At 38.5% G+C, this 13,241-nt stretch overlaps 1 protein-coding gene across 1 annotated transcript in view; it reads left to right on the forward strand.

The window, feature by feature from the left end:
• The first annotated feature begins 189 nt into the window (after positions 1–189).
• LOC121876472 (carboxy-terminal domain RNA polymerase II polypeptide A small phosphatase 1-like) overlaps positions 190–13,241 on the forward strand; it is a 46,158-nt gene continuing 33,106 nt past the window's right edge. Inside the window, exon 1 of the mRNA XM_042381573.1 lies at positions 190–446. Within this exon, the coding sequence (XP_042237507.1) occupies positions 371–446 (76 nt within the window). The 5' untranslated portion in view covers positions 190–370. The remainder of the gene's footprint in view (positions 447–13,241) is intronic.

The following is a 13,241-nucleotide window of genomic DNA, read 5'->3' on the forward strand; positions in this document are numbered from 1 at the left end:
ATTCCTACCTCTAAAATGAACAGAACATATAATAAATCCACCGAGGAATACATTTATAGGTTTTATATGACAAAATAAGAATTTAACTAAGTTTTAGAAATAATTTTATATATTTTTGATAATATACAAGGGATTTAAAGGGTATTTTGGGTGATATTTAAAGGGTGTGAAAGAATATTGGAACAAATGGGGGGGCGAGTGGGGGATTAAGTTGAGCTGCCATCTTGGTTCTGTGAGGTTGTGGTTTAAAGTCTCTCCCATCAGATTATATTTTAACCCCGTGTGTCTCTCACTCTTCCCACCCCCCCCCTCTGATGGACTGAGAGCCTTTGCTAGGTGTACAATAAACCACCTTAGAGCAAATGGTTCAATGGATGCCTCGTCCATTATTACGCAAGTGTCTCGTGATGAGGAACAGTTGAACTCCTTCCCCCCGCCGGAGAGAGGTGAGACACATAATACATTGAGACACATAGAGACAGGTGTATTTGAGACATTTTTTTTTGAATTTAGTGATGGAGAATAAGAATAATATTAAATTCCTTGATTATTTATTCTATTTTTGGTGTTTTAATCGTGTGTTATGAGAGACGGACAGACAGGTGTATTTGAGATGAATTTTGTCTACAGATGAAAATATAATGTTCAAATATTTGTTGATTTATTATTATTTATTATGTGGTTTATTTGTGTTTTTTTAAAGGTAGTGAATAATAATGTTTTTTTTTTGTTTTATTGATGAACTTTAATGTAATTCTTCATATACAGGTGAGTGACAGAGACAGGTGCATTAATGAATAATTTTTAACCAATACTGAGAAACACTAGATAAATGTTGAGTAATATTGTATTTCTTAGTATTTTTGTTTTGTATTTCGAGAGGTGAGATAGACATTGAGACAGACAGGTGGATTTTAGACATTTTTTTTTACTGCAGGTCCTGATTATGGCTTAAATGTCTGAATAATTATGTAGTTTCATTTTAGTTTTGTGTTTTAGGGGCGTTTCTCGAGAGGTGAAAGACACACGGACACCGAGACACACAGACAGACAGACACTGAGACACACAGACAGACACTGAGACACACAGACAGGCACTGAGACACACAGACAGACACTGAGATACACTGAGACACAGATAGATACTGAATTACTCATAGACACACAGACACACTGAGAAACAGACAGACATTGAGACACAGACAAACAGGTTTATTTCAGGATATTTATTAACAGATGCAGAATATAAAGGTTTAATATACCATAATCTTGTGTTTTTTATTGTTTTAGGTTTAATTTGTGTTTTTTTTTAAGTGAGACAGACAGACCAACAGTACACCCTCCCAGACATACAGACAGACATATATTCCCTCACAGACATACAGACAGACACAGTACACCCTCCCAGACACACATAGACATATACACCCTCACAGACATACAGACAGACATACGCCCTCACAGACGTACAGACAGACATACAGACAGACATACGCCCTCACAGACATACAGACAGACACAGTACACCCTCCCAGACATACCCCCTCACAGACATACAGACATACGCTCTCACAGATATACAGACAGACATACGCTCTCACAGACATAGACAGACATATACGCCCTCACAGATATACAGACATACTCCCTGACTGACATAAAAACAGACATATACACCCTCACAGACATACAGTACTCCCATACAGACAGAGGATGCATCTCAGACCAATTTTTAACCAAAGATTCGGATTAATGTTTAAATAACTCAATAATGAAGTAATTTTTATATTATTTTTGAGTTTTACTGATAATTTCTGAAGTCTCTTAACGGGTTCGCTGAATGGGGGACTGAGAAAGGTGTGTCGGAGAGAATTAGAACGAGACGGTGGTTAACGAGACAATACGATTGATTTATTCCGTTTTTTTTGGTGTTTTATTGTGAGTTTTTTGGTTTATTAATTGTTTTAGGGTTTTTTTTGGGGGGGGGTGTATTGTGTCATGTTTGGTAGGTGAGGAGCGGGGCGGTATCTCATTATTCTCTTACTGTTGTTCTCTCTGTGTTTTTTTTATCTAATTTTTTTTTTTTGTATTTTAAGGGTAAAAGAATTTCTATGGATGTGGTGTTATGTGTGAGAGATAGGGAATAATTTATCTCTTTGGGGAGGGGGAGGGATCTACTATGTCTCACTGTCTCTCCATTTTTCTCTTTTGTATTCCAAGGTAGAGGTAATTTTCTTAGGTTGAATTTCCGTTTGAGAGATAAATAATATCCCATCTCCAGAAAGTAGGCGTGTCCCTTATCTCTGTATCTCTAAACCCCCTTTTGTTGAGATAGAGAGACTTTTGAGGATTATATCTCTCGAGTGTAGTGTATGGTGTCTTGTGTGTCTCTAAAATTATCCTTAATTAATATAGAAGTGAGAGATAATACCTAGAGATAATTATGAGAGAGAGAGAGAGAGATGTTACTTTGTGTCTCTTTAAATATCTCTCATATAACCTTTACTAAATTCCTTCCTAGAGAGAGATGAGAGATACTAGCTTGCTATTACTACTAGTGGGAGATAATGGATATATTCTGGTAAAAGGAGAACTAACTTTCTTTGTATCTTTCTCATAACATCAAGAGTTCCTCAGTAAATTCCTTCCTGGAGGTGAGAGATACTAGCTAGCTATTACTACTAGTGGGAGATAATGGATGTATTCTCAATGTTAAATAAAAGTACAGTGTATCTCAATTACCTCTCATGAATTAGGTTACCTCATTAAATACTGTTTTGGGAATTGGCCAAAACGATCGTTATATCGTCTTATTTTAGCAATGATGGAACACCGAGTATTGTCAAATTTCCCGTACTGTGCGTATGTCTTGTTCACTAGTTTCCTTCTGATAAAATTGGATATTAATCAGTTTTAATTTCAATAGGAATTAAGGGTCAAACTTGTGTGTCGCTCAGTGGTTCGTTGTTACCAAAGTCAGTCGGTTCATTGGTGTTTTTTGGTCAATTCAGCGAAGGTGTAGTGGTAACGAGGTCCTTGTTGTGTGTTCAGTAAATTTAAAGATGTTTTTTTCTTACTCCAATAATGACTTTGAATTCTCCAAGTTGAATTTAATGCATTGGATCACCTGAAGATTAACCCTCCCAGTTTAACTCACCTGATGATTAAACACCCTAATGCTAACCTAACCCATCAAGTAGTGTTAAGGTGTTAAATCATCAGGTGAGATAATCTAGGGTGACTAATCTTCAGGTGGGTGATCCAGTATTTGGGTGAAAATATAACAGAAAATAAGCATCAATTGCTAAGATTCATTCTAGATACTTGTTGGATTCAGTACAGTATATGGACAGTAATAAGCGGTCTTGTATGTGGTGATATTTGTGGTCTCAAAGGCGGGATACTGTCACATTCTGTCGCTTAAATCTGTCTCTCCTTTTCCTGTTTTTTGTTGACAATTAGGTGTGAGTGATTAGTTTCTGAATTAAAATCTCTTAACTAAACCATAAATGATAACAGAACATGCATACATACATACTGACTGACTGTACGTACATAAATACATATATATGCCAGATCTCTCTCATAGAAGCAATGAGACTATACAATAAATCATGACACCTAACCTAACCTCCCTGATTAAGTGTCCTAACCTAACTCAAGCCAACCAAAGTCTACAATCGTGTGTTGGTTAGGTTAGGCGTCACAATCCGTCATCAGTGGTCTAGTTTCGTTGTTTCTATGACGAAGCATTAGCGACATAACGACTACGCTCGCAAGGATGCCATCGACGTTATTTCATGGTTTATATCACTTCAGACAGGAAGAACACTTGAGTGGTGATATCATGTTTATATCACGTCGGAGAGTGGTGACATCATTAACCTTTTTCAGCTTTCTTGTTTATGTTTTAGAACGAGAATTGGTGACATAGAGATAAGAAATGATTGGAGATAGAGAATGTAGGAGATAGGAAGGGTGTGTGTGTGAGTGACCTACTAACAAGGTGGAGGTTTTCAAAAGGTTAAAATTGTTGTTTTTTTTTTATCTCTTCTTAACTGATAACAAAGATAGTGGATGTAGTTGTTGGCGTCTTGTTAATACGAGGTTGCTGTAGTTGCTGTGTTTGTTTGTTTGTTTGTTTGTAGCTGAAAATTTAAAATCTGTTGTAAAGACTTTTGACATTCCGAGCTCAGGATGCGAGTAGTTTTATTTATTTATTTTTTTCCGGACTATGGAGACGAAGATATTCAGACACTGAGAGTTTAATTAGCGCAACGGTTGTGATTTTACGACACCACGATGACGCATAGTTGTGACGTCGTTGAAACACTTGTATTGTTGTGGTTAGATTAGCCTAGCCTGGTCACCTGAAGATTAGTCACCCTAGTTTATTTCACCTGATGGTTCAAACACCCTAAAGCTACCTGGCATTAAGGTGTTTAAGCTTGAGTGGGTAAACTTCACATGATCAGCTTAGTCTAACCTACTTGATGTATGACATTTAACTGGTGATTGTTAAAAGATTGTTTATTAAAAGTGGGATTGTTGCTTTCCTGTCATATTAAGGTTGGTTAAAGTTAACTTATGATGGGCTGGGTTTGGTTAGGTTAGGTTGGGATAGGTTAGGTTAGGTTGGGATGGGTTAGGTTAGGTTGGGATGGGTTAGGTTAGGTTAGGTTAGGTTGGGATGGGTTAGGTTAGGCTAGGCTGAATTAGGTTTGGTTAGGTTAGGTTGGGATTGGTTAGGTTAGGCTGAATTAGGTTTGGTTAGTTTGAGTTAAAATAAGTTAGGATGAGGTAGGTTAGGTTGAGTTACAATAGGTTAGATTAAGTTAGGTTAGGTTGAGTTAGGTTAGATTAATGTTAAGTAGGATTAACCTGGTCTGTTATATACACCAATTCAAACAGTAACAAGACATATGTTTCACAACCGTCTCTTCCCCCCCCCCAGTGATCAGTGACCTACAATCATACTTATACTGGTGACACTTGAAGCGGACTTAACACGTTCACTTTGGATTACATGACATGCAGTACCGACAGACTAGGGTAACCCATAAGGCCGTCTCTTAGTAGAAGGAATATTTTTTTTCGCATTCCTCGTTTGGATTTTTTTAATTTTCCGTGATTTGTGTGCGACAGGTAAGTGTATTGTGGTAGTTTTGTTGTGTTTTTTTTTGCAGGTATATTGTTTGTTATGTGATTTATATGTGTGAGAATATTTACCAACTTGTGAGGATTTGTTTTTGCAGGTAATTTGTGTATTTCGTGATTTATATTTGTCATATATGTGGAAATATGTAACAACGTGTAAAGACTACAGTATATCTGACTGCTTTACAGTTACCGTGTTTATTATTTTTAATCGCTTGAGTATGGCAATTCAGTCCTGGTGTTTTATTGTGTGCGTGTAATTTCTGTTTGTTCCAGCCAATACTCTTCCAGGAGCTGGTAAAAGTGGGCGGGGCAACTAAAGAACTGGGAATTGCTTTGGGGTTCACCTGACGAGGGGGGTGTTTAGGTTAGGTTTGATTAGATTAAATTTTGTGGGGTTAGTTTATGTTTGGTTAGGTTAGGTTTTATTTCATTAGATAAAATTTTTTTTGGGGGGTTAGGTGAGCATTAGGGTGGTTAATCCTCTGGTGTTAGAAGCTCTGGTGGGACTGACCTTCAGGTGACGGTAATTTGGGGGTTAAAAATAATTAATCGACAGTCAATGACTCGGTACTTGGCTACAGTGGACTTAAAAAAAGGCTTAATTATCTGGTAGATATTATTATTTTTATTTTTATTATTATTATTATTATTATTATTATTATTATTATTATTATTTAGTGAAGGAGGCAGCAAAAAGTTCCTTAGTTCTTCATCCCAAAAACTGCTCAGTGACTCTCATTTTATGTGACAGGTGGTGTTAAGTGTGTGATGGGTGATAAGTGTTGAGTGACTTGGAATTTTAAGTAGCGAAGTGTTAAGTGATGGATGGTGTCATGTTAAATGAAGGGCGATTTTAAGTAAGTGTTAAGTGACAGTCGGTGTTAGGTTGTATCAGTGGTGGGGGGTAAACCAGATTTATTTATACAGTATGTGTTGTATTATTGTGCTTCATAAATCTCTTGTTAAGAATTTTAAAGATACAGTATTGTATTTATTGGTGTTGTATTACTGTATTAATAGTTAGAATACAGTGGTGGTGCTAATTTATTTTTATTATAATTTCTGTATTATTTTTGTTATGTAGTATTATTTATTTACAGTATTTTAGTATCTATTTGTAATTTTCCATTTTATTCATTTGTTTATTATTATTATTATCATCTATGGTATTTATAACAACATAACGTAGACGAGAAGTTTTCCGTTAAGAGATAAATAAAAGATTTCCGGGATACAGTAATAATAAATAATAATCACCACAAAACGAGAATATTTTCCCATGGCTTTCGATGTCTCTTTATCCTGTAGTGGTAAAAATAAGCATGACATTATCACAGTGTCTCCCAGATGGTGTGATAAGAGGGAGGCGGAGCACTGTTAGGTACACACTACCACTCCAGGATGCACTTTTATCTATGTACACGACTCGGTGTAAACAACAACACAGCGCTCATGTGATGTACGCGCTTACTTGGGGGCCCACCTGAAGATTGGTCACCCTTAATTTATTGTATATAGTGTATCTGATGGTTATATGCCCTGATCTAAACCTAACCTAACCTAACCATACCTTCATCAATACAAAACTGCTCTCAATACCCAACCTCCAGTTTATAACACCTTAAGATTTATCAGCCCAATTTTTGCATGTTTGGGGGGGGGGGGTCGGTCATAGTTTGGTATTGATAAGTTGTGACACTGATAGACTATGTGTGGTGTTGACATTGCTTGGTGTGTGTGTGTGCGCGTGCATGTTTGTGTGTGTGTGTGGTGAATACTTGGTTATAACACAACATAAATATTTGGGTTACAGTACAGTTCATCAGGTGAAGATTAGACACCCGAGTTTATTTCACCTGATGATTAAACACCCTAATGCTAACCTAACTTAACCTGACCTAATCCAATCAAATGTAACCTACCCTGTCCCAACCTATCCTAACATTACCTAACCTCACCCCTAGATGGCATTAGGGTGATTAATCTTCAGGTGAAATAAACTGAGGTGTCTAATATTCTGATGATTTGAGGAATATTTTAAATTTTTTTTAGTTTTTCTTGTTTTAATTGCGTGATCCCCGGGCTTTATGCACTGCTCACGTTTAATTACTCGTACATAGTCGCCATGTACCTCTGCATGCTACCCACACATACACAGCCAGACTTCAAAGAGTTTGGTGTCCAAATGTCAGTGAATTCAATACATCTGCCTGAGAAAATGTCAGGGTTTTTTTACCATACAGTTTGTGAGCATACCAGATGCCTGTCACGGCCCAAGTGTCAGTGTACAGTACATAGGATTCTGAAAAGGGCGGAGGTTACACAGGTAGTCACTAAGGGGGTGGGTGTGAGGACTTGAGTGCAGTGATGATCCTACTGCTCTCTCCTGGTAATCTCCCACAGTACATTAACCCCTAAGTGGTAGCCATCATCTGTGGAAGTTTCGTGTTCGTTGCATTCCACTTTTTTACACGTACGATGATGGAACGGAGATTGGAATAGAGAATCCTTACCAGCCAGTTAAAAAGGTCAATATAGTATTCAAACATAAGGGTTACCAATAGTCTTTTAAAACATCATAGCCAGATGCTTTCCTTAATGTACGTAATTTGCATCACCTGTCACAATCTCGGTGGGTTATAATGTCAAGTCATTCGTGTTCGTGTTGTAGCATTCGGAGATGATTCCTCAATCCGGCTCATTACCCCTTGAATACCGTAAACTTTACAGTATGTTTGTCATTATTCTGCGTCATAAGGTCAAAACCCTCATCCAGAAACACCACAAGACAAGTTTAGTTCCAGTTTCAATTCACGTACATGACCGATAATTCCCGCAAGCCGGAAAAATCATACACGTCTCGACTCAACACAAGCATGAATAGAGAAAGCTACAGTATGCTTAAAGACAGCTTAATTAGCTTATGGTACCTAGTCATGCCATGGTGTAATGTAAAGAGGGTTTGAGGGATTATGGCCAAGATCGCCGAGGTCGTTTGCACGTTGGTCGTTCAGTCGCCTCGTTAATGATGGTACAGTATTTATGTCAGTAGGGTGAGGAAATATACATTGGTTAATTTATTTTTTTTACCTCATTTATTTTATTTATTTTATTATTACAGTATTGTATTGTTTTTGTTATTGTTATTATTTTTATTATTATTGTTCTTATTATTTTGTTAGTTATTTTTTATGATTATTGTTGTTGTTATTGTTAGGTATTCTGGTTATTATTATATGTCACCGATAACATTTCTCTAAGCTAAGGAGAAAATTTTTTTGTGACGACTGAACTTTTAATGTCTCAAGAATGTTCAATAAATTGTTTCATGACACCCTGAACCCCTGATATTTCTCACAGGTTCTAAAAAAAAAATTGGTGATGACATTTAAACCACGATACAGGTGTGTGACTTTCAGGTGGGGATGTTCTCTAAGGTGGGGGTATTGGGGGGGTGAGGTCGCACTCTACCCCTGTTGACGGAATGCTCTGGCGGAGATCTTGAGAATGAGGTTCCATATTTTAAGCGCTCGGTGATCTTTACCGACATTTTCCCTAAGTGACCAGAACTGCGAGATGTCATGGGGGTATTTGAGATGTGTATGTTGTTGTAGTATGCTATCTGGGTGTATTTTGTGTATATTAAAATTGTATAGCATTGTGACTATGTATACTGTTACTGTGGTTGTATTTTCATGTATGGTAAACTCTCAGAATAATGCTTAATGGTGTATAGAGACGACGGTTGTATATTTTAAAGTATAGAGGCATCGGTATACGTTAACTGGTTGTATTTTCACGCATGGTAAACTCTCAGAATATACTATGGAATTCCACTTACTAAAACTCCAGGTAAATGGTGTATGAAAACGATGGTTGTATATTTTAAAGTATAGCGTCGTCACCATACGTTAAATATGCTTGGATTTCCACGTATGGTAAACTTTGTATATTTTACTTGTCATTTGCTTATTTCTTTGTTTTGTTTATGCATATCGGTGGAATTTCATCCTATACTGTACCTGTATCCTTTGGTGAATTACAGAATAGCTACAGCATAGATCTAGCCTTCTGTAACTGTACTTTGATTAGGAACGATTAGTCATATGTCAGGTATGCGCCGGGATGGATTGTTGTGATGTGACGGTCAAAGATGAAGGTCGCCGCAGTGTACGCCTGAGGTGGCATCAATAGCACGGTTGGTCTCGACACGTTTAGGTATTTATATCATATTTTTCCTCGGTTTAATCTTCATTTTATTATTTATTTATTTAATTATTTAATTTATTTACTGTATTTATTTATTTATTTACTGTATTTATTTATTGACTGTATTTATTAATTTATTTTATTTATTTATTGTACAGTATTTACAGTATTTCAATTTCAATTGTTTATTCCTTGATAGAGGAAGCGGGATCCTAGTGCTGTCACTAGGTACCCCTGTACAATGACACCAGAAGCATCTGGCAAGTGTGACAAGTATATACAGTATAAATATTATAAAGGGGCTTACTAAAGCCTAAGGAAGGAAGGATATTCCTTTAACACATAATCAATATTATTTACAAAATATCTGGCCAGTATGGGGAGGATCATCGTGTCTCCGTCAGGGGGTCGTGGAGTGGTGGTCCAGCAGGCGTCACGGAAGCGTTGTGTGTGGGGACATCTTAGGAGGTAGTGGATAAGGGTGCTGCTGTTGGGTCTTCTGCATAATGCACAAGAGCGTTGCTCAGGGGATGCGGGGATACCAATCTCCCAAGCAAAGTCATACCCAATGATGATACGGGCAGCAATCACGTCCCCTTTCCGTGACCCTTTCCCGTAGACGTACGAGAAGTGTATTTATTTATTTTAATTGTTTACTATATTTATTTATTTGTTTACTGTATTTATTTATGTACTGTATTCTTGTCTTTCTGTAGCTTGAGGAATCTGACAGAGGAATGTTCTAGTGCCAGGCTAGGTCACAGGTCATAGGTATAAAGTGCCAGGCTAGGTCACAGGTATAAAGTGCCAGGCTAGGTATAAAGATGCCAGGCTAGTCACAGGTAGTGCCAGGCTAGGTCACAGGTGCTAAGTGCCAGGCTGGGTCACAGGTATAAAGTGCCAGGCTAGGTCAAGGTATTGAGCTGGGTCACAGGTATAAGTGTGCCAGGCTAGGTCATAGGTATAAAGTGCCAGGCTAGGTCACAGGTATAAAGTGCCAGGCTTCACAGGTATAAGTGCCAGGCTGGGTCTTGGGTATGTGCTAGCTGGGTCACAGGTATAAAGTGCCAGGCTGGGTCACAGGTATAAAGTGCTGTCACAGGTATAAGTGCCAGGCTTCTTGGGTATAAATAAAGTGCCCATGCCTGTCACAGGTATAAAGTGTAGGTCACAGGTATAAAGTGCTAGGTCACAGGTATAAAGTGGCAGGCTAGGTCACAGGTATAAAGTGCCAGGCTAGGTCATAGGTATAAAGTGCCAGGCTAGGTCACAGGTATATCCCACTATGGTACCTGAATGCCAAACCTAACCTAACTGTACTCCCACCCAGGTAGCAATTGGGTGTTTAATCATCAGGTGAGGAAATATAATAACCCAGGGTGCATAATCTTCAGGTGCTCTAACATAAACTTCACAAAGTGACTCTCTCTCTCTCTCTCTCTCTGACCCTCAAAAAGGAAAATCTCTTACACACACACACACACACACACACACACACACAAACTTGAGTGGATAATGACACTAAAGGGGAGCCGCTGTGTGTGTTAAAGGAGCACTGCTATTGACCTTACCTAACCTGTCTTCCACTGTGCTCAAGTTATTCATGTTTTCTTGGGATTTTATTCAATTTTATTTATTTTCTTGGGATTTTATTAATTACCTTGGGATTTTATTCAATTTTATTTATTTTCTTGGGATTTTATTCATTTTCTTGGGATTGTTTTTATCGTATTGGAGTTTTGTTTGTGTATTCATTTTTATTATTCATATTCTTGGGTTTTTATTCACTTTTATTCATTATCTGGGGTTGAAAATCACATTAAATACCATGCTGAATAAATACTGGAGAATCTCAACATTTTGTGGCATTTTAAATGGTAGTTAAATACCGAATAATGCTGGAGGGTATTTCAGTGTTACGCTGAGGCTCGCCAGTGGCATACTGTGTGTCATCTTAGGGGTCATAATTACACTGAGACTACGTGCTAGTTAGGTGTGTATACTATGTGTAATCTTTGCAATAGTTAGGGAAGACAGACTCTTGAGATTGCATTATACTGTACAAAATACACTGATACACACATACTAATACACACAAACACTGAGAGACAGTATGGAATAGTTTTAAATACCAGCTATGATATTATACTGATGATGGGATCACCTGAAGATTAGCCCCCCCTCCCCCTACTACCACCACACCTTGCTAATTTCACCGGGGGAGGGAGAGAGTGTTTGGTTAGGTTAAGTTAGGTCAGGTCAGCATTAGCTTAGGTTAGTGTTAGGTTATATTAGGTCAGGTGAGCATTAATGTGGTTAATCTTAGAGTGAATTAAGCTTACTGGGGGGGTGGTGGTGTTAATCCTCAAGTGATCCAGTACAGTAATACATGGATTACTGTACTGGACTTTACATGAATCTCAACTTTCCAGGACACTCTGCTGAATACAGTCGCCTGGAATTATGTAACAGTTATGTACTTTATTATCATAATTAACAATGCAACAGGATATGCAAATTGCTTAATGCGCACACACACACACGGAGGAGCACAGTGTGTTTATTTTGGTAATTATTCGCACATGCATTGATTTTGTTTTATTGTGTTTTTATTATTATTATTATTATTATTATTTCAAGAACATAGCATTACAGACTTCCTCCTTCCCTCTCCTCTCCTCCCTCCACCCCTCCCTCCACCCCTCCCTCCACCCCTCCCTCCCCTTCTCTCTCCCCCCTCCCTCCCTGATCCGCCTACAAAACAGACCACACGGGAGGGGTTGGGTTTGCGGGAAGACGTGGAGCCACACCTTTAGACTTAGAAAACATCCGCCTGGTGGATTCTGTACAGGTAGCCGGATAGGTTGAGTGGATTCTGTACAGGTAGCCGGATAGGTTGAGTGGATTCTGTATTGGTAGCCAGATAGGTTGAGTGGATTCTGTACGTATTGGTAGCCTACGCCTATGGTGCTTATGTACAGTGCCTATCTATATGACTGGGCCTATGGTGCTCTTCAGTTAGGCAGTAAGCTGTTACCAAGGTGATGATGAAGTGTTTACATAAAGTGTACGGCTGTTGAATACTTAACATAACGCGCATGAGGTGAATGAAGTGTGTGTGTGTGTGTGCGCAAGAGGTACTTTAGTTTCTGCCATGTGCGTTTGGGATGTGTGTAAACTTATTGAATGTGCTTTGGTACTGTTGGGTGGCTGAGTTGTCCCTGTGTGTGTGGTGATGAAATATTGGGTGTTAGGAAACTCTCTCTCTCGTGTTCTCTCTCTCTCTCTAACCTTGAGAGCAGGAAATGTGATATAGGGAGGATTGTGGAATGTTGGATGAGTGGATAGATAGGGGGGGTAGATGGATAGATAGGGGGGGTAGATGGATAGATAGGGGGGTAGATAGATAGATACTGTATTGATAGCTATGATTCTTTCTCTCACTCTCTCCTTCCCTCCTTCCCCCCTCTCTCCTTCCTCTCTCTCTCATGACAAACAGACAGACACAACGTTAAGACCTAAACAGTAAGTTGACGCTTATCTGTGTAACGTTACGGAAATCCTGTCTTGTCCAGAAGTGTAGAAAGTCTCTCTGTGTGTCTGTCTGTCTTAGGAAACTGTATGTATGACCTTTGTGTGTGTCTCTCTCTCTCAGGAAACGGTAGGGCGGGGATATATATGTATGTGTGTGCGTGCGTGTGTATGTGTGCGCGTGCATGTGTGTGTGTGCGCGTGCATGTGTGTGTGTGCGCGCGTGTGTGTTATCTGACAGGAACTTAATACGTTTCCCAGACAATTTATCTCGTCTCTCCGTTTATTAAAGTTCTTTGTTTTTTCATCCTATTTTGGGTTAGGTTTGGTTAGTGTGTATT

Source organism: Homarus americanus, unplaced genomic scaffold (assembly GCF_018991925.1).
Source record: "Homarus americanus isolate GMGI-L3 unplaced genomic scaffold, GMGI_Hamer_2.0 scaffold54095, whole genome shotgun sequence".
In the NCBI taxonomy this organism is placed as follows: Eukaryota; Metazoa; Arthropoda; class Malacostraca; order Decapoda; family Nephropidae; genus Homarus; species Homarus americanus.